The sequence below is a fragment of the Zootoca vivipara genome, chromosome 14 (genome assembly GCF_965207765.1).
Source record: "Zootoca vivipara chromosome 14, rZooViv2.hap1.1, whole genome shotgun sequence".
NCBI lineage: Eukaryota > Metazoa > Chordata > Lepidosauria > Squamata > Lacertidae > Zootoca > Zootoca vivipara.
Window position 1 is genome coordinate 10,543,402 of NC_142597.1, and position 25,648 is coordinate 10,569,049.

At 44.3% G+C, this 25,648-nt stretch overlaps 1 protein-coding gene across 1 annotated transcript in view; it reads left to right on the forward strand.

Annotated features, from left to right (window-relative positions):
• The window catches only part of ATP6V1B2 (ATPase H+ transporting V1 subunit B2), a 28,973-nt gene extending 12,469 nt beyond the window's left edge, over positions 1-16,504 (forward strand). The window contains exons 3-14 of the mRNA XM_035139420.3: positions 560-658; positions 1,207-1,300; positions 1,435-1,512; positions 2,046-2,185; positions 4,193-4,294; positions 5,831-5,928; positions 8,822-8,945; positions 10,348-10,498; positions 11,953-12,035; positions 13,204-13,308; positions 13,593-13,722; positions 14,757-16,504. Of these exons, the coding sequence (XP_034995311.1) occupies positions 560-658; positions 1,207-1,300; positions 1,435-1,512; positions 2,046-2,185; positions 4,193-4,294; positions 5,831-5,928; positions 8,822-8,945; positions 10,348-10,498; positions 11,953-12,035; positions 13,204-13,308; positions 13,593-13,722; positions 14,757-14,899 (1,347 nt within the window). The 3' untranslated portion in view covers positions 14,900-16,504. The remainder of the gene's footprint in view (positions 1-559; positions 659-1,206; positions 1,301-1,434; positions 1,513-2,045; positions 2,186-4,192; positions 4,295-5,830; positions 5,929-8,821; positions 8,946-10,347; positions 10,499-11,952; positions 12,036-13,203; positions 13,309-13,592; positions 13,723-14,756) is intronic.
• Positions 16,505-25,648: the final 9,144 nt, after the last annotated feature.

The window sequence follows — 25,648 nt, forward strand, 5'->3', positions numbered from 1 at the left end:
AGCTGGTCCAGAGACCCTGTGGGAGCACAGCAGGAGCTATCAGCGCTGCTATGTCAGCTTCTTCACCTGTCCTCCTATTCAGTCTACATGTGCTGTGGAAGATCACAGATAGGGCTTGCCATAGAGGATGGTTTCACATGTACACCTTGAGTAACATTATATGGATCTTCTGTTCTCACTGGAGTTGTGGAGACATATAAAAACCTATAACCTTTTCAGGGTAAAATTAAGTAAGTGTGCCCTGTATGTCATGGAAGGGAAAGAAAGTTAGACAGTACTGCTTGTTAGGCTTAGAATAATGCTGTTACAACTGGGGTTGCGCAAACAAGCCACCTCTATGACTGACAAAGCAAGTAGCAAAAGGTTGACCGTGTTCCAGTCTGAATGAATGTGTTTGATTCAACTGAGAAAAGCAACATTAACATTTGCCTGTCTCCAGTTCTGAATTTGACCAGGAGGCTGGCATCTGTGCTTTCTCACTGTTGATGATTTGAGTCTTTAATGTAGATCAGTTCTTTTCCTGATGGAAACCTCCTGACCCACCTACCTTGTCACTTAGTTCCCTAGGTATGCAGAGATTGTGCACTTGACACTACCGGATGGAACAAAGAGAAGCGGGCAGGTGCTGGAAGTCAGTGGATCCAAAGCAGTAGTTCAGGTAAATGGTGGGGCAACCTGCTTGATGGAATTGATGTTATTTCTTGTGTATCTATTCTTGGAGAGAATGGCTGATCTTGGAAGGGTTGCCCTGTGTCTGCAAGTTGCACATAATATTTTATTCGGAAGCCAGTGGCCAGAACACTTTTTAATTCCCAGGTAAATTACTGCAAAAAACCCCATTTTTTAATGTGTTGCTTTAGTATTGATGCTTTTAAAATGCTTTTCAAACTCTTTTGTAGTGCCTGATGACCATACTTTTGCTTTAGCACTTTCTTCGTATTAAAAATAAATAAGTGGCTGTTTGTCACCTCTTTTTAAGACTTTAAGAATTAATAGAACTTGGTTGCTGAAGGAACAAAGAAGCAAGTTATGAGACAACCGATTGTAACATTATTTGTTTAATGATACAGTGTGTTGTCTGTGCATTATTTCATCAAAAAGTCTATTTTACCTACTTATTCACTTGCAGAGCTTGTCTATGCAAATTGAAGCAATGAGATTAAGCCCAAAATATGAAATACTAAAATATTTGCCTCTCTTTTTTAGGTTTTTGAGGGAACTTCAGGTATTGATGCTAAGAGAACCTCATGTGAATTTACTGGGGATATCCTTCGAACCCCAGTATCTGAAGATATGCTTGGTAAGTAGAAAATCCTATTTCTTGGATTGATCACTAGTCCTTGGCCAGCTTCCAAGTATAATGATAGCGATACTGTTAATATAGTTGGTCTCCTGGTAACACGGACAAATGTTCTCTTGTTCTTTACTCTGCAGGGCGAGTGTTTAACGGATCAGGAAAGCCCATAGACAGAGGCCCTATGGTCTTGGCTGAAGATTACCTTGATATCATGGGTATGTTTACCGTAACATTGCTAACATAAGGTTTGCCCTTTAATTTCTCAGAGAGATGTACTTTCAGCTTAGTGTTTGAAAGGTGCTAGTCAGCATAAATGCAAAACAGTTTTGTAATTACCCATTGTACAGACAAGTAACTGCTTGCTTGTACTGTCTCTTCTCAGATGATGGTTTTGTTTGCAGAAAACCAGAATGAGCTTCCCAAAGCTTTCCTTGTTCAGGATCATTGTTGGCAGTACTGTAGAGGGCTCCAGGCACAGACTCATTCATAGCACATAAATAGTATGTTGCCCGCAGGTCATGCTGAACCCTAAATATTACACACCATGTTAGAATAAATGTCAGAAATAGCAAACTTGTTTAAAGAAAACCCTTTTTGTAAATAGAACATTGAGAAAGTTTCCTGCCAGTGTGCAAGTCTCAACTTAGGAGTGGAACACTGGATTTAATATTCGTTACTGAAACTTGAATCTAACTTCTTGGGAAATGGAGGTTGAAAATAATGTTTTCCTCCTGTCAAAATGAAATAGGTCAACCAATCAATCCTCAGTGTCGAATCTACCCAGAAGAGATGATTCAGACTGGCATTTCTGCTATAGATGGCATGAACAGCATTGCCAGAGGACAGAAAATTCCTATTTTCTCTGCTGCTGGGTTGCCACACAATGAGGTAGGTGTTTTAGCAGGACTTAATGCTCAGTGTTGTTGTTGTTGTTACTGTTACTGAATTTATATACCGCCCTATACCTGCAGGTCTCAGGGCGGTTTACAGAATAAAATCAGACTATAAAACCACGAAAAACAGAATCAAAATGAAAACAACAACCCAATAACCCACCCACCCCCCAAGAAAAGCAACCACCGCTTAGAGTTTTTTATATTGTAGGTGGCACAGAAATGGACAGGAAGTGGGTGATCAGGAAGAGTGGGGGATATTGAAACCAGTCCCTTGTCATGGCCCGATCACTTCTTGCTGAGATTAAGCTTTCAGCACTTTTTCTACTCTGCAGAAGCGGGGGACCTATTAAGATAGTCTGCCCTCGGAGGCTGATGGATCCAAAGGATTTCCAGATAGCTGATATGATTGGCACTCCTGTCAAAGCCCTGGCTGGCCTCTGGACCACCCAAATTTACACAGTGCAAAGAGTGCTAATAATTAGTCTGCAGAGGGAGTGGATTCCGGTTATACCCTGTGCTGCAGAATAATCATAAATTTATGTGTTTGCTCTGTGTAATATTTGAATTGGACTATTATTTTGGAAGAAACAAATACCTTCTGGTGCCACTTAATGATGCACTTAGGTGCTATAGCACAATCCCTGCTCCTTCTCCCTGGTTTTCATGCTCCTGATAGTATTTATTGCCCTTGGGATGAAACATTGGCAGATGTGGCCTACTGTGCATGCATGAATGGGCCTTGTCTCTTAGATTCTAAGTCTGGGGCTCTTGAGGTCTTCTTGGCTAAATAAGGGGATATAAACGCTTTTGAGATATAAATTACCTGGTTCACTCCCTGACCATATCCAGGTAAGGCTGGGGAAGACCCTAGAATACTGCTGTCTGAAACCCTAGAATACTGCTACTAGTAAGTGCAGACTGAACTAAGTTAGATGGACCAAATGGACTCTATTCAATGCAGCTTCCTCGGGAATACCTGAAACAGAAAAATATGTTTGTTATTTACAGGCTGCCCTATAATGCTTGGCAGCTTAGGTAAAGGGACCACTGACCATTAGGTCCAGTCGCGAACGACTCTGGGGTTGAACGACTCATCTCGCTTTACTGGCTGAGGGAGCCAGCGTACAGCTCCGGGTCATGTGGCCAGCATGACTAAGCCGCTTCTGGCTAACCAGAGCAGTGCATGGAAACACTGTTTACCTTCCCGTCGGAGCAGTACCTATTTATCTACTTGCACTTTGACGTGCTTTCGAACTGCTAGGTTGGCAGGGGCTGGGACCGAGCAATGAGAGCTCACCCCGTCGCGGGGATTCGAACCGCCGACCTTCAGATCGGCAAGTCCTAGGCTCAGTGGTTTAGACCACAGCGCCACCTGCATCCACTTGGCAGCTTACAGAATGGGAAAAAAACAACCAGTAAAACAAAAATACAGTACAACAAAACATAGGTATTAAAACACTGAATAAGATTTTTTTAAAAAAATGGGTTGGATTTACTAATGTTTTGATAGTTTTATCCCCCCCCCCATGATATTTGCATCTCTTATGAACACATTTTCCGTCTTAACATACCAACCTACGTATTTGAGTACCTCCCATACACTAACCATTGTGTTTAGCAGCTTGTCAAAGATGAGTAAGCCTGCTTTTGGTGGTATCCAATCAAGCACTAAGGAACCTGTTCTGTTAGCACAAGGATTTGTGCATGTGCAATGGTTGCTCCCTGTGCACCCCCTAAATCTATTTAGGGGGTTCCAGCCCCTCCAGAAAAGATGGGGGTGCAAGGCGCATGTATGTTAAGGGGAGGAAGTTCCCATGGGCACGTGTAAATCCTTGCACCAATGCAATGAGTGCTTTGGATACTGCCCTGTGTTTTGTTCTTATAGTTCATATATGATAAAGTAGACACAAATCCCCTACTCTTTTCCCTTGGAAATCTATCTAGAAATTAAAGCTTTGTACATTGAAAACATGGGTGACTCTGAAACATCCTTTTTCAGATAGCAGCTCAGATCTGTCGCCAGGCAGGCTTGGTGAAGAAATCCAAAGATGTGATGGACTACAGTGAAGATAATTTCGCCATTGTATTTGCTGCTATGGGAGTAAGTAGCTAAATGCATACAAACTGAGTATTCCAGTTCATTATTTGTCACCATCTTTGCCGTCCAAGTTGGAGGTACTTTTATGTAAACAATTCTGCAGGAGCTGTTAATGTGCTATGGAATTGGCATCTATGAAACAGAGTACACAGTATCTATTCATCTCAAAAACCTCTAATTTTGGTCCCCAGACTAGCTGCAACAGGATTCCTTGTTCACATGTATAGAAGAACTTAGCTAGGGTGCACTTTAAGAGTTGAGACCTTAGTTTCGAAGGGAAAGCTGCCTTCCCATTGAGAAATGATCTCTTAAAGGGATTGCCATGCTATTTCCTTTGCAAAATAGAGTTTTCACTTCTATGCTTTGGTCATGGACCAAAGAATTGTTCTTAGGGATTTGCAGCAGATGATTTATATCGGGCATCCCCAAACTTCGGCCCTCCAGATGTTTTGGACTACAGTTCTCATCTTCCCCGACCACTGGTCCTGTTAGCTAGGGATCATGGTAGGCCAAAACATCTGGAGGGCCGCAGTTTGGGGGTGTCTGCTTTATATTATAACAACCTGAGGACTTGTGCTTCCCCTTTAAAACTTCCAGTTTTAAATGTGAGGTGCAGCTCCTCCAGTTCTCCCTTTCCTTGGCTCTCTTGACTGCTCCCTCTTTCACCACCATTGAGCAGGGAAGGTGAGCAAAAGGGCAAGGGAAGGCAAAAATAGGGTAGGGTGGAGAAGTACAAAGTGTACCATTGGGTCCCTTAGTTGGGCTCCTGCACCTATCAGCCCAAGTTAGCATGGCCAGTAGTCATAGGATGGTGAGAGTTATGAGTCCAGCAACATCGAGAGGACCACCTCTGCTTTAAAAGAACATCGTATTTCTCCAGGTGGCCACCTAGCAACTCGAAAGCAAAAATAATCACAACTGTTGGTGCTAAATTGGCTGTGTTAACTTTGTCTTCCAAGGAAGAATCCTTGGAAAAGACCCTGATGTTGGGGAAGATTGAGGGCACTAGGAGAAGGGGACAAGAGAGGACGAGATGGTTGGACAGTGTTCTCGAATCTACGAACATGAGTTTGACCAAACTGCGGGAGGCAGTGCAAGACAGGAGTGCCTGGCGTGCTCTGGTCCATGGGGTCACGAAGAGTCGGACACGACTAAATGACTAAACAACTAAACAACAACTTTGTATAATAATAATAATGAGAATGAGAATGATAATATAATATATTATTTATACCCCGCCCATCTGGCTGAGTCTCCCCAGCCACTCTGGGCGGCTTCCAACAGAATATTAAAATAAAATAATCTATTAAACATTAAAAGCTTCCCTAAACAGATGTCTTCTAAAAGTCTGGTAGTTGTTTTTTCTCTTTGACATTTGATGGGAGGGCATTCCACAGGGCGGGTGCCACTCCCCTCAAAAACATGAAGGAGGAGCCACCCTTCATTGCTTGACATTGACAGCATTTTAGAAACTTTCATAAGTTGGGTCTAAATAATACTTGGCTTTGCAACTGACCTAGTGTTGATGCTTTGCTGTAGGTGAACATGGAAACAGCTCGATTCTTCAAATCTGACTTTGAGGAAAATGGCTCCATGGACAACGTGTGTCTGTTCCTGAACTTGGCCAATGATCCAACGTAAGTCAAAAAAATGTGACTTTATATACAGCTGGAGGAAATTGGAACTGAGAATTGGAGAAACTTGACTGCTTCTTCCAAAGACTGTATTGAAAGGCACTCATTGTGCAAAGTTGGATAGGAGTTTGGCAAAATGGTAAACATCTAGGAAAACAAATTTCTCTGCCACAATGAGCTTCCCTTCTCAAAAAACATCCAAGTCTCTCATATACATCTAGGACAGAATGGAAGATGGCTGTAACATGGCACTCAAAACGCCTAATCCATTTATATTTTCCTTTTTTAAACTTTTCTTTACGGTATCCACCACTTATCTCTTTCCCTAAGACTTCCCAATCCATCTCTCTGTGGCATTCTAGGAGAATCTTGATCTGCTGCATATCCTGATATTTCACCCATTATCATTTCAAGTCTTCCTCTTTTGATGTTACCTGCTGCTCATACGTTAACGCCTATTTGTAGGTTAAATTGTATATTATACCGTACCTTCTAAGATAATCTCCAAAACACCCCCACTCTTCTCTTATCTTTAACTCATCCTTATTCCTTTAGTTTTGCGGCCATGATTACTAATTCTATGTATTCTATCAATTTGTTCTGCCGAATTTCCTTTGTGGGTATGTCGTCGTCTTTCCATTTTTATTTTACTTATTTTATTTATTTATTTTGCATATATACTAATCTAGCTGCAGCGGTTGCATACAGAAAAATATTGAGTGCCTTTTTTGGAATGTCGTCACCTGTTCCATTTATATTTTCAATTGAAATTAAATCCTGGAAAGAGACCTGTAATAGGGAGCTGCCCCCAGTGCTGTCAGTCGGCAACCGAAGCTGCTACGCCTGCATATAAAAAAATTATGGAAATCAGGTTGCATTCTTTTTTGCTACCTTTTCCTGCCCACCTGGTGTGCATATCCTAAGAATGGGGGAAGGTTTGGGTTTGCTTCACATTTTGGAGCAAATCTAGCTATTTCACCCCCACACAGTGTGTGGATCAGAACATAGATTTGTGGATTAAGCCACATAGATTTGTGGATTAAGCCACATAATCAATGAATCTTTCTCTACAGGGGTGTGTACTGTACTTGCAAAGTGGTCTGAGGGCTGTTTTTTATTTCACTAACATGCTACGTGGCACAGCTAACATTTCCTTCATGGCCACACAGTAAAAAAAACCCCAAAACCCACTATTTTGAAATACTCCCACAAGGCAACTGTACATCATAATGAGTCATCCCTCAAGCAGAAGAATATGGCTGCCTCCATAAGTGTCTATGGAAAAGATGCAAAGTTGCTTCCTGGGAGCATTTTGAAACTGCTTTTTTTAACCTCATGGCCAGCAGGAGGCATCAGCTGCTTTAGGAAACTTTAAAATGTTAAAGTAAGAAAAAGGCAGCCCTTGGACCACCTCGTAAGTACTTTATTTAAACAGATGGATTTTAAGACAAGAAAGATCCCACAAATAGGATGATGAGATGGAGCTGGCTTTGTGCAGGTATGAAATAAGTATTTGGGGGAGGGGGAATAGGCCAGGGTTGGATGGATCAACCTATTAATTCAGCATAACATTTGACTTGAGTGTACACATTAAAATGCAACACATGTAGGCTAAGAGTGCCTTGTTAATTTCTGGATTGTTCTCATTCTGACCTACTAATTACATGTGTGTATGCCTTATACCAGGCATTGGCAACCTCCAGCCCATGGGCCGGATGCGGCCCGCGGAGGTCGTTTATCCCGCCCACGAGCCGTCCGGTCACCGAGCCGCCCACTCGGCAAGTCCCCACGCTGGGCCATGCTAAACCAGCGGAGCGCGGTGTGGGGACTTGCAGAGTGGCGCTGAAAACCGCATCTCGGCATGCCCAGACGCCAGTAATCGCTTCTGCGCATGTCCAGGTATGCACAGAAGCGATTTCCTATGCCACGCCACCCATACCCAGAAGCTGGAAATCGCTTCTGGCATGCGCAAAAGCGATTTCCAGTGCCGCTCTGCCCATGCCCAGAAGCTGGAAATTGCTTCTGCGCAAGTCCGGAGCGTTTCCAGCCCACGGACCAGCATCAGTGGCAATGATCCGGCCCACGGCCGGAAAACATTGCCGATGCCTGCCTTATACACACAAGGACAACTGGTTGTGTCTGACATTAGGAAGTAAGAGGGATGGGGTGGAACTTCATTTTGCTTCCTGTCAAATGGAGAGCCATCACTCGAGTATTGCCCAATCAGGCCTTCAGTCACAGCCTCCTGCTTCCAGCCACCCAGCTATGAAAGCACATCTGATTATATTTGGAAAGATCTGATTGATTGATTGTAACTTGTACTTTTGAGTATCTCTCTCTTGATATTTGGGGGAAAGGAACCTCAGGCCCAGGAGCCAAATGCATTCCTCCAAGCCTGTCTGGCACGCCAGTTTCTCTCCAACCATGAACCCCCTTAAATGTTTCTCTCTAAGCCAACCCCCCTTAAATGTTTTTGCTAGACTGGACTATGCCCTTTAACTTGGATAAGGCTTCTTGCTTCATAGAAGATGACAAGGGGTATAAGAATGTTTGTGGTAACTAGCTCTACTATACAAAGGCAACAATTATATTTGTTGCCCCATCCACTTATACCAGTACCTCTGGTCCCACCCACCTCTAGCAAGTGGCCCCCAGAAGGTTGCTCCAAAGGGAATGCGGCCCTTGGGCTGAGAAAGGGTCCCCAACCCTGTACCACAGGTGGTAGAAAATGTTGCTAATTCTTTAACCACTCAACAACTCCTTATGCATATCGACTGTTGCACTAGACCTTTCTCCTTCTAAACTGCTCTTTCTCAGAAGTAGGCATTAGGCTTGTGTCGAGTATCACTTCCCATTCTGCAACCATGTTAATTGGACTCCCATTGCTCTTTTTCAGCATTGAGCGCATAATCACACCTCGTCTTGCTCTAACCACAGCAGAGTTCTTGGCTTATCAGTGTGAAAAGCATGTATTGGTTATTCTGACGGATATGAGCTCCTATGCAGAGGCGCTGAGAGAGGTACTTTATTTACTGTATTCAACAGACCACTCCTTGCCTTGCCTTGCATGCAAGTACAGGTGAAACTTGGAAAATTAGAATATCATCGAAAAGTGCATTTATTTCAGTAGTGCAACTTATTTTTTATTTTTATTTCGATTTTTACAAATGCTTTCTTTTGGAAATTCCACAGTAATAAAACAAATAGTTACAAAAATACAAAAATAAACATCGCTATTACATTTCATTAATTACTTTCCATTTATAATTGACCCACCTAACGACAAATAATTACAATTACAACAAATAAAGGCTTGGCATATCTTGCTTTGCATGTGTCATGCATCTATCTCATATATTGGTTTCACCTTTTAAGTTGCATTACTGAAATAAATGCACTTTTCGACGATATTCCCATTTTACGAGCTTCACCTGTACTTTGTCAAAAGGTTGAAATTCATTAGTTAGTGAAGCTTGAATCGCACCTTTGATGCCATGGAAGCACACGAAATTGCTCCATAATATCTTAACCAAACCTGAAGGAGGAGGATACTGAGTTACTGGGCTTCTGATTACTTGTGAGGTGCTTGCAGAACCTGCTGTTTATGGTTCTTATTGAATAACAATTACTTTTGAATGTTCCAATATGCATGTGTTTTGTGTCCTTTACACAGGACATTAACGCAGAGATGCTTTGAAAATTCAAAATGGCCTTTGATAACCTTCTCAAATACTACCCCAAGCTCATCTTCATTGTTCCCAACAGTCCATAATATTGAGGGGGATTAGGCAGGAGTTGACACTGGCCCATGTACTTGCACACATGAGTTTCTGAGTTTAAAATGGAATAATTTGCCTTTAATCAAGGGGCACTTTCCCATGTTTTCTGTGCATCACTTCTTATGAGACATTTTTGACTTTGCAATGCTGCAAATTGCCATCTGAACACACCCTTTAGACTCGGCACTGCAGACTGTGCTTGTTGCTGCTGCAAGCTTATTATACACTGCTTTACACTGTACACAGTGTACATTATGCTTCACCCCATAACCCAAGGGTACGGAACCTGTGACCATTTGTTGTTGGACCACAACTCCTTTCAGCCCCAGCCAGCATGGTCCATGGTCAGGAATGATCTGGAGGGAAACAGGTTCCTCACCCTGGTCATAAGAAAAGTGAATCTCTGCCTCTAGGCCCTAATAGCCTCATGTTTGACAGAGAGGATAGAGGGGGTGGTGTTAATCTGTCAGTGGTCCTCAGATCAGCAGAGCAGAAGGCCATTTCAAAAAGGACTTAAGGAGTTTTGATGCTGCCCAGATCATGAACTTCCTTTTCCCCCATTTGATTTTGCTGCTTTTCCTGGTAAGCCCTTCCCCCACCACCACCTTTGCTAACATTTTGCTTTTGTTCTAATTCCCCAAAGGTCTCAGCAGCCAGGGAAGAAGTACCAGGGCGGCGTGGCTTTCCTGGTTACATGTACACTGATCTGGCCACAATCTATGAACGAGCTGGGAGAGTGGAAGGCAGGAATGGGTCCATTACTCAAATTCCTATCCTCACCATGCCCAATGATGGTGAGTCCTTGTCTTACAATGCTCCTTCCATATTGTTTCCATCTAGGCAGGGGTCCACAGGTACCAGGTGAAGCTCTGCTTTTCCTCAGCACCTGTTCTATCGCCACTCCATTGGCAGATGCACAAGGCTTCTGTCATTGCTAGATGGCTGGAGGAAAACCTGAAGAGTCTTCTGACTTGCTAGAATTGCAGGAGAAGGAAAGAAACCTCTCCCGAGTTTCCAGCAAATCACAAAGTTCTTAGACTTCCGCTCCGGCAAATATGGAGCAAGAAGCAAGCGCCCTGCAAAAATATTTTGAGAGAGACAGAAACATCAGGCGTTTCTTGGCACCTTCTTAATTGTCGGATTTTTGTTTAAAGCAGCAATGAGAAGGTTGTGAAAGTTCAATGTATTACCCCCATTGCATGCCTGGGTTGCACTACACACCATGCCAAACCTTGACTTAGTGAGGGCCATGCAAATATGTGGGCTCCCACACAGGAGCTTGCAGCCACATTGCTCCTTCATGGTCCTTTTTGCTGCCATGGTGAGCTAAGCTAAGGTCTGACTTTACATGTTTTCCTAACCTTGGCTTCACTCAGTGCCAAAGCAAAAATCCCCATGGAACAGCAAAGCGACTACACGCATCTCTACACGATCCTACAAATCTGTGCAGTCCCATTAAGCCAAGGTTTGGCTTAGCATTTTGTGTAAACCAAGCCGATAACACATATTCAGACCAGGTTTGCATATCCCCATAGGCCAGGGCAAGAAGAGAGGGTTTTTCTTCCTCCAGTAGCTAATGGTTTATTTTCCCTCAGCTTTCCCTTTCCAGATTAGAGTCCGAGTATTTTCCTCCTCTGCTTCCTCCTGTTTGTACTTCTACAGACAAAATCCATACTTGTCACATTTCCCCCAAATACCACAAAAAGCCCTATTCTCAAAGACCTACCCTGTTTCTCCAAAAATAAGACGTAGCCATAAAATAAGCCGTAGCAGGATTTTTAAGTATTCAAAGAATATAAGACATAGTGATAGGAGCAGCAGCAATGCCGGCCGCGGCAGGAGGAGGAGGAGGAAAAAAATAAGACATACCCTGAAAATAAGCCTTAGTGTGGTTTTTTGAGGAAAAATAAATATAAGACGGTGTCTTATTTTCGGGAAAACATGGTAGGATGATTCTGTTACCCATGCTGCTGTGATAAAAGCAGTCTTCCTGCTCGGTCAAGTCTTGATTATTATAGCATCATGATACATCGCCGGCAGCGGTTAAAAGAAATCTGAAAGCATAAGGTGCTTAGAAAAGCTGGTGTGAATTTTAATCTGTGTTAGTATTTTAACTTGTGTGTTTTAGTGCATGGTATTTTTTCCTGATTTATAGTGTAAAGCACTTTGAGGGTTGTTGTTTTTTACAATCCAGTGGTATGTAAATTATATGAAATAAGCAAATAAATAAATGTAACTTGTTTTTCAGACATTACCCACCCCATCCCTGACTTGACGGGATACATTACTGAAGGCCAGATCTACGTAGACCGGCAGCTGCACAACAGACAGGTCAGTATGATATCTTGAGATTATCTTCAGGATGTCTTCGAGATGAAGTGTCATGCCCTTCTACTCCTCTGTACAGTGGTACCTTGGTTTATGAACACAATTGGTTCCGGAAGTCTGTTCATAAACTGAAGCAGTCATAAACTGAAGCGAACTTTTCCATTGAAAGTAATAGAAAGTGGATTAATCCATTCCAGATGGGTCCGCGGCGTTCGTAAACAGAGGTTCCACTGTACTTCTTGAGACAGGCAGTTTTAACAGCAATTGCCATACAGTGCTGCCTGCCTCTTACTGTCAGGGTGCTCCTGAGACTTGATTAAAAGTAAAAGATAAAGGGACCCCTGACCATTAGATCCAGTCGTGACCGACTCTGGGCTTACGGCGCTCATCTCGCTTTACTGGCCAAGGGAGCCGGCGTACAGCTTCCGGGTCATGTGGCCAGCATGACTAAGCCGCTTCTGGCGAACCAGAACAGCGCACGGAAACGCCGTTTACCTTCCCGCCAGAGGTACCTTACCTACTTGCACTTTGACGTGGTTGGCAGAAGCAGGGACCGAACAACGGGAGCTCACCCCGTTGCTTGATTACAAGAAGCAAAATTGTGGGTGTCCTAAAGGCACAGGCATTATGGTAAGGTGTTTCAGCTAGGTTGTTTAGTAATTAATATTGCATTGTTAGCACCGCCAGAAATGCCTATTTGGTGCCCAACATCATTGAAAGATTTCCAATGTTTATTTTATGTAAATTATTTATAAACAGCTTAATAAAAATTGTCTAAGCAATAAGGTAAAACAGTCATAAAACAATTTGCCAGCTTTTTAATAATACAACGGAACCTCCGTTTTCGAGCGTCTCAAAAGCTGAACATTTCGGAAGTCGAACGGCTTCCGAGGCGCGTTTTTCCATTTTCTCCACTGAAATTGCGGACAGCCCTTTGCGCCTTAGTTGTTGAATGTTTCGGAAGTTGGAACGGTCTTCCGGAATGGATTATGTTTGACAAGCGAGATTCCACTGTATTACAAGCCAGGGAAGTGGAAGGGAGGTATCAAGCAGGGGAAATATGTGCTTTCTGTTGCTATGCTATTATTCTTGAATCAAAGCATTTAACGTCATGTCACAACAACCTGTCCCAAGCTCCTGCAGCTCTTAATTTTCACATCTTTCCTTCCAGATTTACCCACCTATCAACGTACTTCCCTCTTTGTCTCGATTGATGAAATCTGCTATTGGAGAGGGGATGACCAGGAAGGATCACGCTGAGGTTTCAAACCAACTGGTAGGTGTGACTGTGGGGGGTGACATAGTGGACAAGCTATTATGAAACTTCAAATTGTTTCTTATAGGATTTCTAATTTTAAAGAGGTGGGGGCACGAACGTGGCCCTTCAGATGTTGCTGGGCTCCATCTGCCTCCCATCAAGCCCAGCCAGCATGACCAATGATCAGGCATGATAGGAGCTGCAGTCCAACATCAGCTGCTGGACCACAAGTTAAATCTGTTAGTGCTTGGGCAATCATATCTTGGCTACCTGTCCCTGACCACACTCTCCTTCTCCCCTAGTATGCGTGCTATGCCATTGGGAAGGATGTCCAAGCCATGAAGGCTGTTGTAGGGGAGGAAGCGCTTACTTCCGATGATCTTCTCTATCTTGAATTCCTGCAGAAATTTGAGAGGAACTTCATTGCTCAGGGTAGGTTTACCATTCATCCGATGCTCAGTGTTGTGTAAGTGTTTCTTCACCTTTCAGAAACATGTTCCAATCCCTTCTTTAGAGGGCAACTAGATTTTCCTTGTTCCATCAGTGAGAGAGAAGGAAAGAAAGAACCTGCGAGGTTTCCAGAGTCGAAAGCCCCAGAGTTTAGGTGCAACCTGTTGGTTCTCTGGCATTCTTATTCAGCTCTTTGAGCAGAGAGCCCTCAGCCTTTCTACCTTCCTCTGAGGCCTCCACCTGAGCTGTTTATATGATAGCTATAGGAATGCAGAAGCAGGCCTTCTCCAGCTTTCCTTGCTCCATTATCGCTACATCCCTGTTTTGTTTACTTCCCAGCCACACACATTTGCCCTGTACATCACCCTGAGAGGGGAAAGCTACAAGTTACCTTACTGTCATAAGAACTGGACTTAACCTCCCAGGGGTCCTTTGCCTACATGAGAATTTATGAAGAGTCCTGTTGGATCAGGCCAAAGGCCCATCTAGTCCAACATCCTGTTCTCATTGTGGCCAAACAGATGTCTATAGGAAACCTCCAAGCAGGACTTGAGCAGAACAGCATTCTCCCCACTTGCAATCCCCAGCATATTAAAAGGCATACTGCTTATTGACAGTGGAAGTAGATGATGATGATAAATAATTTTATTTGTACCCTGTCTATCTGACCGGGTTGCCCCAGCCAATCTGGGCGGCTTCCAACAAACATAAAAACATAATACAACATTACACATTAAAAAGCTTAATGGCTAGTAGCCGGAGATGGCCTTATCCTCCATGAATCCTCTTTTAAAGCTATCCCAGTTGGTAGCCATCATTACCTTTTGCGAGTCTGAACTCCGAAGTTTAACTTTGTGCCACGTGAAAAAGTACTTCATTTTGCCCGTCCTGAATCTTCCCACATTCAGTGCCATTGGACCATTCCAAGTTCTAGTACTATGAGGGAGAGGAAAAACTTGAGTCTCAAAGCCTTGGTCTGTACCAGTGTGTAACCATGCCAGTGGTTATTCTTTCAGGGGCCTATGAAAACCGCACTGTTTATGAAACATTGGATATCGGCTGGCAGCTGCTACGTATCTTCCCCAAGGAGATGCTGAAGAGAATCCCTCAGAGCACCTTGGCAGAGTTTTATCCCCGAGATTCCACAGCAAAGCACTAGCTGCACCTTCACCTTCCATGAAACGCTGGGTTTTCTTCCCTTGTGTTGGTGTTTACTTATCATCCCTGTAATTAAACCAAGAATAAGTGACATATTTGTGCCAGTGTTCCTGATGTGTTGAGCTGATAACAGAGTTTAAAATGCACCCCTTCTCTCAAGCACTAGGATCTTGAATTGTTTACATTCATAGAGGGGGAAATGTTCTTTCGCAACTCTTATTTGGTTTACTGGAATAAAAAATTTTTTATTTAGGCAGTCTTGGAGGGAGAAAATCCTTGAGGCTGCAGTTTTCTACCCATTGCACTGTGAGAAAAGTAATAAAGTAATATGGGAGGTGTAGTTGAATAAGAGTTAAAGAAGTCCTCTTCTCCTTAGCCCAGACTGCCTTTGCCCAGTCAAAAGTTCCACCACCCTTTGTCCTGTTGTGTAGAAGAGACACAGGGGGCACGAGAGAGGCACACACAACAGAGCAGAGTGACCCACAAATCACCTCTAGCTTCAATTATGGCTGAGAAAATTACGCAGCAATGACATTGCAATGTTTGCACACCCTGGCGCTTGCCCAGTAACAGGTACAAGATTCCTACCTCTTCCAAGAACTTGGCACGAGGTCCACTTGCTTGTTCTGCCAGTCTAACCGGCCTGTTTCACTGTCTCCACCGCCACTTTGTGTAGAGGTGGACATAATGCGAAACTGAATAGGGATCCTGCCTCTACCTGCCCAACCCTGAACTGCAGAATCGTCGCAGCTGGAGAACCCTGCTGGTAAAGTGGCTGAGCCCATAGCAAATGGAAATTCATCCTGAGCAGTGTCAGTCTTCATAATGCCATTGAGAAGATATCCCAGCACTTTGACTGTGCATCACAGAATATAACCTCATCCCTTGAAAGCGATGGGCCCTCCGATTTAACTTGTCTCATCAAACGTTACCCAATAAGGTAGGAAAGGGTGAAGGCAAATCAAAAGTGCGAAGGGAGGATATTTTAAATTCTGTTATTAAGCAGTCCTTTGGATGACACTGGGTTCTGAACCGACCTTGGGTTTGTTTTTAAACCGCCTTCTGTTCGTGAAGTTGGCTAGCCCATCGTACACTGGAGGAAAAACAGCTTGATGCTCAATGTGTATGTCAGTGGCGGCCAAATCGAATGGATTTCGATGCCCGGAGGCAAACAGGATCTTTGTGTCTTCTCCTTGATTTTGCTTTCCAGGCTATTCTACACCCCAGCTTCAGCGACCCAGATTGCAAACTGGCAACGTCCCAGATCACAGCTGGGAGTTGGTCAGAAGGGTTTGTTGCGGCTCAGGCTGCGTAGACTGTGGTGGTTCCAGTGTCTTCCCCACCCGCCATGCAGCCGCCGCCCCCCAACGCGCTTTCCTATGCAGATCTTTCTTGTACTGTTTTTTGGTCTGTGTGCTCTGTAACCTGGGTGCAGTAGCCTTTTCTTTACTCTAGCGCATTCCATCAAAGTTGTGTCAATTCTATTTTTCTCTGGACAGAGGAGGGGAAATCGTGGGGATGGGGAGATAGCATGAAATATTTTAATGTAGAAAACTGTGATATCTGAATAAGTTAAACATGAACAATAAATGTAAACAAAATGAGACTCTGTTCTCTGCTTAAGAAGTGGTTGATTCTTGATTTCTCTGGGGGGCCCATCACAAGCTCCTCTTAGCAGATTCCTCAAGGGAGCATTCTATGCCCAGAAGCTTGGAATACACAATTCTGGAAAAGGATCTCTTGGGTAGCACCCCAGGGATGATCTTTGGCTCAGTAGGTGTATCTTGCCAGCCAACTTCAAAGTTGGATGACTGCCGTTGATAATTCACCCTCCCCAACTTCGGAGGTTATTTTGATCTACTGTCACCTTGGATGACTTGTTTCAGCTGCCGAGTTACTTTGATAATGCACTTAAATACCATCGAGAGAAAGACACAACTCACATGGCCTACTTGGAGGCTGAAATGTGCCTTCAGCATATGTGTAGACTATCGCACCCTGATCAGTAAAGCTGTAGGACATTTGTACATTCATCAGAAATAATTTAGTTTTATGGAAATAATATTTATATCCTGTCCATCTGACTGTGTTGCCCCAGCTGCTCTGGGTGGCTTCTAACAAAACATAGAAACACCTTAGGCTTAAAACATCAAAAATTAAAAACTTTTCTATACAGGACTGCCTTTAGATATCTTCTAATAGTTGTATATCTGTTGGACATCTGATGGGAGGGCATTCCACAGGGCAGGCACCACTACCAAGAAAAAGTAAAAATAAAAGCAATTTCACATTAGCCAGATAGCTGAAATTAGTCACATACAGCCCCAGATGCAGATTGCAAGAAAAGTCTTAAAGGAGAGACTCATCATCAAAACTTTGTGCATGTGACTTGCCTTATAGAATGATGAGGCAGTAGTCCAGCAAAGAATAAAGGAAGCCGAGCCATACATGTATGCTCTCATTCGGTCATGGAGATTTTCCAGAAGCAGCTGGTAATGTGCTAAGGCTGCAGTATTTTTTTTAAAAAAATTCTGACGCAAGAATCTTTTTTTGTTTGTGTTTAAATCGTAGGTGGTTAGCTTGTGGGCCACATAACAGCCCTTGTAGCAATCTGTGCTGTTCTTGCAGGAGCCCATGCTTCCCTGTCCTGATGGCAACCAAATGATGTGGCCTCCCTGTAACTACTGTGCTGAAGAGGAAGTGAACATGGGGAGAATAATTCCTGGGCATTTAGAATCGTAGAATCATAGAGTTGGAAGAGACCACAAGGGCCATCCAGTCCAACCCCCTCCAAGCAGGAAACACTATCAAAGCATTCCTGACAGATGGCTGTCAAGCCTCTGCTTAAAGACCTCCAAAGAAGGAGACTCCACCACACTCCTTAGCAGCAAGTTCCACTGTCGAACAGCTCTTACTAACAGGGATTGGAGGGGGCAGCCAATGTGGACCCCTCCCCATGAGAAGTGTTATTTTGAGGCCAGATAACAGAATTATGGGTTGTGTGGCTTCCATTGCCCTTCCATATCTACTTGAGTGGGTCTTCAGAAAGGGAGAACACCCATGCTGCGACATTTTGCTGCAGGCCCTACTAGTCACGGTCGTAGATTTGGCCCAACCATGAACTTGTCTCCGCTTCTTAAAGGGGCTGTCACCACAGTTTGTGCCAGAGAATCCCATAAATTGTGGAAAGAGGACAGTGGTCTCTGGGTGACAACTGCAAGGGAGAGTCCCACACAGAGCCTTCCCTGCAAATGATACCAGGCAGTTGCTATATAAGAAAAACCACCTGGAACCCCGTGGTCTCACAAAGCAAGAGGGGGAAACCTTTGGCCCTCCAGATGTTGCTGGACTACAACTCTCATCAGCCCCGATTGTTGGCCATGTTGGGTGGGGCTGATGGGAGCATCAACATCTGGAAGTATCAAAGTGTAGCTGCATCTCAAAGCTTTCTATGTTCCCCTAGTACAGGGTCCTTTCAACAATGCATGATGCTTTGGAGAAGGGCACAAGGGATAGTTTGGGGACCTTGTGCATTGGGTATTTGAGAATAAGGGCCAAGCTACACATCGTTATAAGCAAGGATTACCTCTGGGAATGCAAAGAGACAGTCAACAACACAGTGGTCTTCCTCTCTCACAGGTCCCAGACTCTCCATCCCTAAGGGAGCATCTGACCATGTATGTGCCAAGCCATGATATCGTACTAGTGTTACCAAAGGTGCGTGCATGCTAAAACTCCAAGGTTTTTATTATTGTGCTGAAAATGAGAGAGGAAATCTATTCCAGGAGCTCACTGTGCAAGGACACAGCCACTTGGTCTGGGATGTCAGTGCAATCCTATGGGAGTGTATTTTGAAGTCCCACTATGTAATCAATGAGGCTTCATTCCCTAGGACGTGTGCTTAGGGTTGTAGCCTAAATGCCCTAAGCATCTTGATTTTGAAGAGCAAGCTCCTAACTTTTAAAAACTGCAATGGCCAATTTCAGAAGTGGAGCGCTGAAGCTGCATTTTCACTGGCTAGGGCTTCAATGCCCGGAAGAAGTCATTTCTCTGTGTGCCGCACGGTATAACGCAACTCTTTATCCCAAGCGCCACTTGTGAGCATGCTGCAATGAGGAGCTTTTCTTGGGGCAATGAACTAGGACTTGCACGTATGTCTACATCTGAGGTAGCTACCTTGTGCCCTTCTAGTTGCTACACTCCAGCTCCCATCAGCCCCTGCAAAGCATGGCTAATGTTCAGGAATGATGGGAATTGCAGTCCAGCATCCGAGGCTCACAGGTTGCCCACCCCTGGTATAAATGAACTGGCACGGCATGTATGGTGGGGGGATGGTGGTTAAATTCTTCCTTAAATGGGGGGTAAAGAGGGGAGCCTTTTTCCTTTCTCACTTGGTTAAGAAGGGAAAGCTTTTTGAAAACTCTAAAGCAGGCTTCCTCAACCTCGGCCCTCCAGCTGTTTTTGGCCTGCAACTCCCATGATCCCTGTCTAGAAGGACCAGTGGTCAGGGATGATGGGAATTGTAGTCTCAGAACATCCGGAAGGCCGAGGTTGAGGAATCCTGCTCTAAAGCAACAGCCCACATCTAGAGATGGTTCATTTTGCTTGACTGGAATTTAAACAAGCTCCTAATATTTAATTCTGCAAACAAAGGCTTTTTTAAACAAACAAAAAAAGTTTCCGTTCGGTGGTGTTATGTCCAAGTGCTGTACCATTATCAGCCACAGCATGGTGCTCTTATGTTTTCTGATTATTATCTAATACAGCTTGGCTGTGGAAGGTCCTCTGATTTTTCTGACTTTCCAAATGTATTCATAGCTGAAAGTATCAGTAGAAAAATCTACTTATGGATCCTCAGGAAAGTAATCTGACTTCCTACCCTCACCTTCCTGCTTCCTATATGTAGAGGCGGGTGGGTGGGTTAGATTCTGGCCTTGTATTTGTGCGAGATGCCAGGGTTTTAGAAAGCCAAGGTTGTGTGTGCATGTTTTGGCTAAAAAAAATGTTAGGATATAAATTGGTTGATCAACACAACCAGCAGATCAAAATCTGTTTTAATAGAGGAGTGTGGTAGGCAAACTACCAAGCATCCCGGCTACGTTCTACCTCCCTTGTCAGAGGAATAATGCCTCAGAAGACCTGTTGCTGTGGATCACAGGTGGGGATCCCAGGGGCTGTTGTTGGAATCAAATAGGGAAGGGGAGAGCCATGAGCTTCTTGGAGGAAGAAGGTGGGATATAAATGCAATAAATAAACAAATGCCCAGTTTATTCTGCCCAGTTTCCTCTCTGAATTAAAAAGCAGGTAGAGGCAACTGAACTGCTTCTTCAAATGACCCACAAACCAGTTGCTCTGAATGGGAGCTGGAGTGAGAACCCCTCTCTAACTGTGTCTACACTGCCTCTGGTTCCCCAAAGCTAAATTATTTAGACAAATGATGTAGCAACTTGGCTGAATTATTCAGAGGGACTTAGGGGGTGCTAGCCAATGAAGCGGAAGTGTACGGAGACGAGCAGCATGTTGCATAATCCCCAGAGAGAATTCAGCCATTGGCTGGCGATGGAAAAGCAACGGGATACAATATTCATAGCAAAGGAGGCAAGGCAGCGTCCCAAGCTGAGCCGTGTTTGCTGCACGAGTCGTTTTGTGTGGGTGTGCTTTTCAGAGCATATGTTGCGTCAAAGGCTGGAAGTGCTGTTCTGCATGTATGCAAAGAGAGGTGCAAAGCTAGGAAGCAAGAGTTTTAGATAAAAGGTAAGGGCAACCATTGGAGCCAGAATGAACAGAAGAAGAAACCTTCTGGATCAGGCCAATGGCCTCTCTGGTCCAGCATCCTGTTCTCACAGCGGCCAACCAAAGGCCCATGAGAAGCCCACAAGCAAGATCTGAGCGCCACAGCCCTCTCACCACTTGTGATTCCCAGCAACTAGGATTCAAAGGCATTCTTCCTCTGACAGTGGAAGGAAACCATAGCCATTGACAGCCTTATCCTTTACAAAGATGGGACATCTGCAGATCTGGGTGGTAAAATTCAAGTGCCTAGCCTGTGTCAGAAGGGCAGAATAATATAGCTTCCCTTTGCTATGACTTTTCCAGTGGAGTCAGATCCTGGGGATGGATCACGCATCACAGAATTGTAGAGCTGGAAGGGACCACGGGGGTCATCTAGTCCAACCCCCTGCAGCGCAGGAATCTTTTGCTCAAAGTGGTGCTCGAACCTACGATCAAGAGTCTCAAGTTCTATATCGACTGAGCTCAGATGAATCTGCTGGTTGCAGGGTCTCTCAGTTTCTCATTTTCCCAACCTGAAGGTCAGTTTGTGGTTAGTATAGGCTTGTGAATCCCCACTCAGCAATGAAGCTCACTGGGTGTGGTCTTGCGCCAGGCCCTATCTCTCAGCCCAACCTATTCTGCAGGGTTGCTGCTGTGAGGATAACATGGGGAGGAGAGCTACGTACACCATCCTGAGCTCCTTGGAGGAAAGGTGAAACAAACAACCAATAAATAAATTTCTGCATCAGTTTCCACGTTTATCTTTTAAAAGTCCACATGGAAATTCATATGCATTTTTAAACCATATTTCTCAGAATATATGCATTTTTGTTTGCAATATTGCTTAATGTACACAATTCTTTTGCAAACAATTTCCCCAAATGTAATATTGTTTTGTGCACACTTTTTGGCTAAAGAACTACACCACAAAATCCAGGGAAGTGCAGGTTTCAAAGGACAGCTGTCTTCTGGTTTGCTTATTGGTTAAGGGAAAGCAAATTAGACAGAGTTACATTAAAATGGGAGTTGAGCAAATTCTACCCCCCCCCCCAATCTTGGGCATCTCTATTTTGAGTGCCCAGGAAAATTGTGCTTATTTCACATATCCTTTTCTTTGGCCTGTGGAAGCTGTTTCCCAGGGCAGACATCCCAGGGAACTGGAAGAAACTTGATTTGTTTCAGGAGGAATCTGACGCCCTTGTTTCTGTTGGTTATTGGTTTTTATGTTGTTTTCTGTTATTGTTTGTTTGTTTGTTTGTTGACTGTATGTGCTGTTCTGGGCCAGCTGTTCCATATCAGGAACTCCAAGGCTTCATTAGAGGAGCTGAGCAAGAGCTCTGGGCCTGGGCTTGACAGCCTGGTGAGAGCCAGCTTCTCTTTTTAGCTGCCTCTCGCAGGCATGCCGTGATGCACGTGGGCGGCAGCAATTAGGAACTCTGACGAGCTCTTTCAGAGAAGACAAAATAATCTCAGGGTTTTGCAGAAGCAAAATGACAATTTTCTCCTACTGAGATGGAGCTGCTAGCGAGCCACCTGTTTGATCCAGAGGGGAAGTCTGGAGATGTGGGCAGCTGCTGACGTTTGCTTTGGGAACTGAGGATTTGAACATGGCTACAGGGAGCCTCATTGGTGATATCCCAAGTATCACTTGCTTCTCCAATAGGAACCTGCCATGCTCCCATGATTTTCCTTGGTCCTTGGGACCATTAGCATGGCCACAATGAGCTTCATTGATGATAACTCACGTATCATCTACTTCTACCGTAAGAACCAGCCCATGCCTCAAAGACCTTCATCGGAAGCCTTGCATTGGGACCTTGGGCCAGCCCTACCATTAGAGTTAGGCTCCTGCCCCTCAGGCAGCAGATGCTGGGGAATGGGGAGCAGTGGCAAGGTGCTGAGGGGCACAACCATGTCCATGCTCCCCTGAAGAAACATGCTCCCCGTAAATGTTGTGAAGGACACTGTCCTGTTGTCAGTGTTGAAGTAAGATCCAGCTGCTAGCTGGTCAGCTTCCATCCATGAAATAAGGGTTGCATCTTGTCCATCTCAGGCAACAAATGTCCTTTGCCATCAGGAGTACTGGAACAGAGGCACCCAGACTGTGGAAGTTTCTCCTTAAGTTGTGCAATGGTTTAGCAGTGGCATCAAAGCTGAAGAGACGTCCTTCCTTGGTAGAAGTGTTTCTTCTGTTGCTTCTAGTTTTTAGACAGTTGACTCAGGTGGTTCTGCTCCTTAAGAGAGATTTCCAACCCCTTGTTTGATGAATTGGGTCCTACTTTTCTTTTCTTTCATTCCTCTGCTTCGCTGATTTATTGCATTATACCCAGGGCCAGAACCACCACTTGGTTGCCTTGGGAGCCTCAGTCAGGGGCTAAAGTGCCCTGGCAGGAGAAACCACCTGTCCTGGTGAAACCAACTCACTGGGTGGCTGGTTCAAGGAGCCACCCACCATTTCCCTTTCCCTCGTGCCCCTCAAAGAGCATTGCACCTGAGAATTGCGGGGAAATAAAATGGTATAGTCAAGCTGCACAACACTCATTTAAGTGCCACTGGGTAATGAAATCTTAGACGGGATGAAAATGTGCATGGGGGTTTAAGAACAAAACTGTCAAGTACCTTGTAAACACTTTGCTCCAAAAGATAGAAGAAAAATAGTACAATAAATAGTGTTTAACAAAAAAAACCCCTCCTTTTTAAAAAAATCATGGAGATATTTCTTCCTGATCTTCCTTCTCACGTCATCATCTGTTATTTGTTTGCATTTGGGGGAGATTTGCATCTTTGTTATTATTTCTAGTAAATGTGCTTGCAGGATCTATATTTATGTCTTAACAGTGCTATCCTATGCTCCTCTACTCACAAGTCTCCTTGTTTTTAATGACACTTACTCCAAGGTAAATATGCATAGGGTGAAATCCTTGATTGGTGTTTCCAACAGCAACCAGTGCTTTCAGACACCCAGCCACTTTGACGGGGGTGGTTTATATACACAGCACAGCAGTTTCTGGGGAAAGAGTGTCAGGGCTCAAATCTTTCAGGAAACCTCCTCCCTCTAACTCTGAGCTGTTGGGACAAGGAGTGGGTGAATCTGTCAACTTCAGTTCCCCTCTGTTTCTCATTTTTTTCTAGTCTTAAGTTCAGCCCTCCACATTCCCACACCAGTTTGCATTTTTCTATTTTTTAACAAAAGTTCTCATAAAAATTCATCATGAGGATGCGATGAACTCACCATTGTCTTCAGTCTCAGAAGGTGGCTTCACTTCCAGCACATTCAACATCCTTTCCTTGCAGAAGCTCACAGGCACAAAATCAGGCAGCCCCTCCAGGTAGGCAGGGCCAATTAGAGTACAGACCTTGTCAGCCTATAAAAAGCTTCAGCGGCCTTCAGTTCTCTGCTGAAACAACATCCCTTTATAGCCATGGTAGGAGGACAAGCTCAAGTCATCTGGGGCTGCTGGGAGCTGTCTAAGGTCCTGACTTCCCTGACCTCAGCTGCAAGAGACTTAACTACAACAGTTGACTCAGCCTGCCCAGCCTCAGGAGAGAAAGCTTGACCTTGCCCATTTTTTTGGCGATCTTCAAGGCCCGCAGAGCAGGATATATTGTGCTAACAACAGTCTCTGTACCATTTATTGAGGTTGTGGGGGAAGGCAACCATTCTGCCTATCGTTTTACCTCCCATCTGTTTCCTCGATTGTCAGATCTTCTGCCTCCTTATCCTTTCTCTTTACTCAGCCAGGCTGCCCCGCAATGAAAGCTTTCTAAAAAAATTCCCCATCCAGGAGACCCAGAAGATGTTGTCGTTCCACCCTCTTTGAAGAATGCCCTCTATGGTTAGGGGTCTTGCTTCTCTAGCTCATTCCATAAAATGGGAGTCTGACAATTCTGTCATTAGCAAGGTGACTTGCTGTGTGACTGATGGGGGCCACACACACACACACACACACACACACACACACACACACCAGGTGACTGTGGCTGTGAGGCGCCAACCATTTTAGTTATGCACAATGCCCTGAAGTGATTATCTGTTGGGGAAATTGTGGGTAATTAATGGTGGCTGAATAGCTTGCAGCATCTATAGCAGATTGCTGAACTGCCACCTGCCAACTGTGAGCCAACCTGGTGTCACCAGTGTAGGAAGGAGACTACCAAAGACCACTTGGTTGTCCAGAGCCAGCCCTACACCTACCAAACTTCCTCATTAATCTGATACAAAACAGTTTGACTTTGGATAACTGTAGTTTGCATGAATACCTATAGGCAAATGCTATGAATGAGCTGTTCGCCATAATTGATTACCTGTGAAAATGCTGGTGCCATCACCTCAGGGATCATCCCACATTCTCCCTCTCCCTGTCACTTCATAAAGTACATTATTCATCTCATTAATCATGATTTATCTTGTTAAAAGCATGCCATTAAAAAAACACACCACCATTGCTATAGTATTTCTTTTTCCTATTGTGATCCCTTACAACTCTGTACTATCAGTCAGGTCTTTATTGAGGGAGATAAAGACCCCCCCACAAAAGGGACCCTCTTAAATCCAGAAGAATAGACTTCACCTTTCAGCAGATGATGCACAGCGAGATCCTGCTTAGGGTTGGGTTTGAGTGCATGCATGAGAAAGTTCCCTGCAAGTTTGACTTCAGGTGCAGCTATCAAGGAACAAGACAACCCAGTGAACTCTCCCTGCGCTCCTGCACTCCTTTGCCACATCATCTCAGAGTTGCTGCTTCCTGAGAAATCCTCCAGGTGATTTTTTTCTTAGGGTGAGGTAATGCACAAAAGAGTCAGACTGTCTGAAAATGCAAGAAGTGGAGACAGGGTGAGCTCCAACTTGCCAATCAGCAGTTTGGGGGGATGGAATTTATATTTGGGAAGCAGAAGAAGGCTGGTGGAGGAAATGCAAATATGAGTCTGGCTACTCCTCAAGATAAGGGACACGGGTGGCGCTGTGGGTTAAACCACA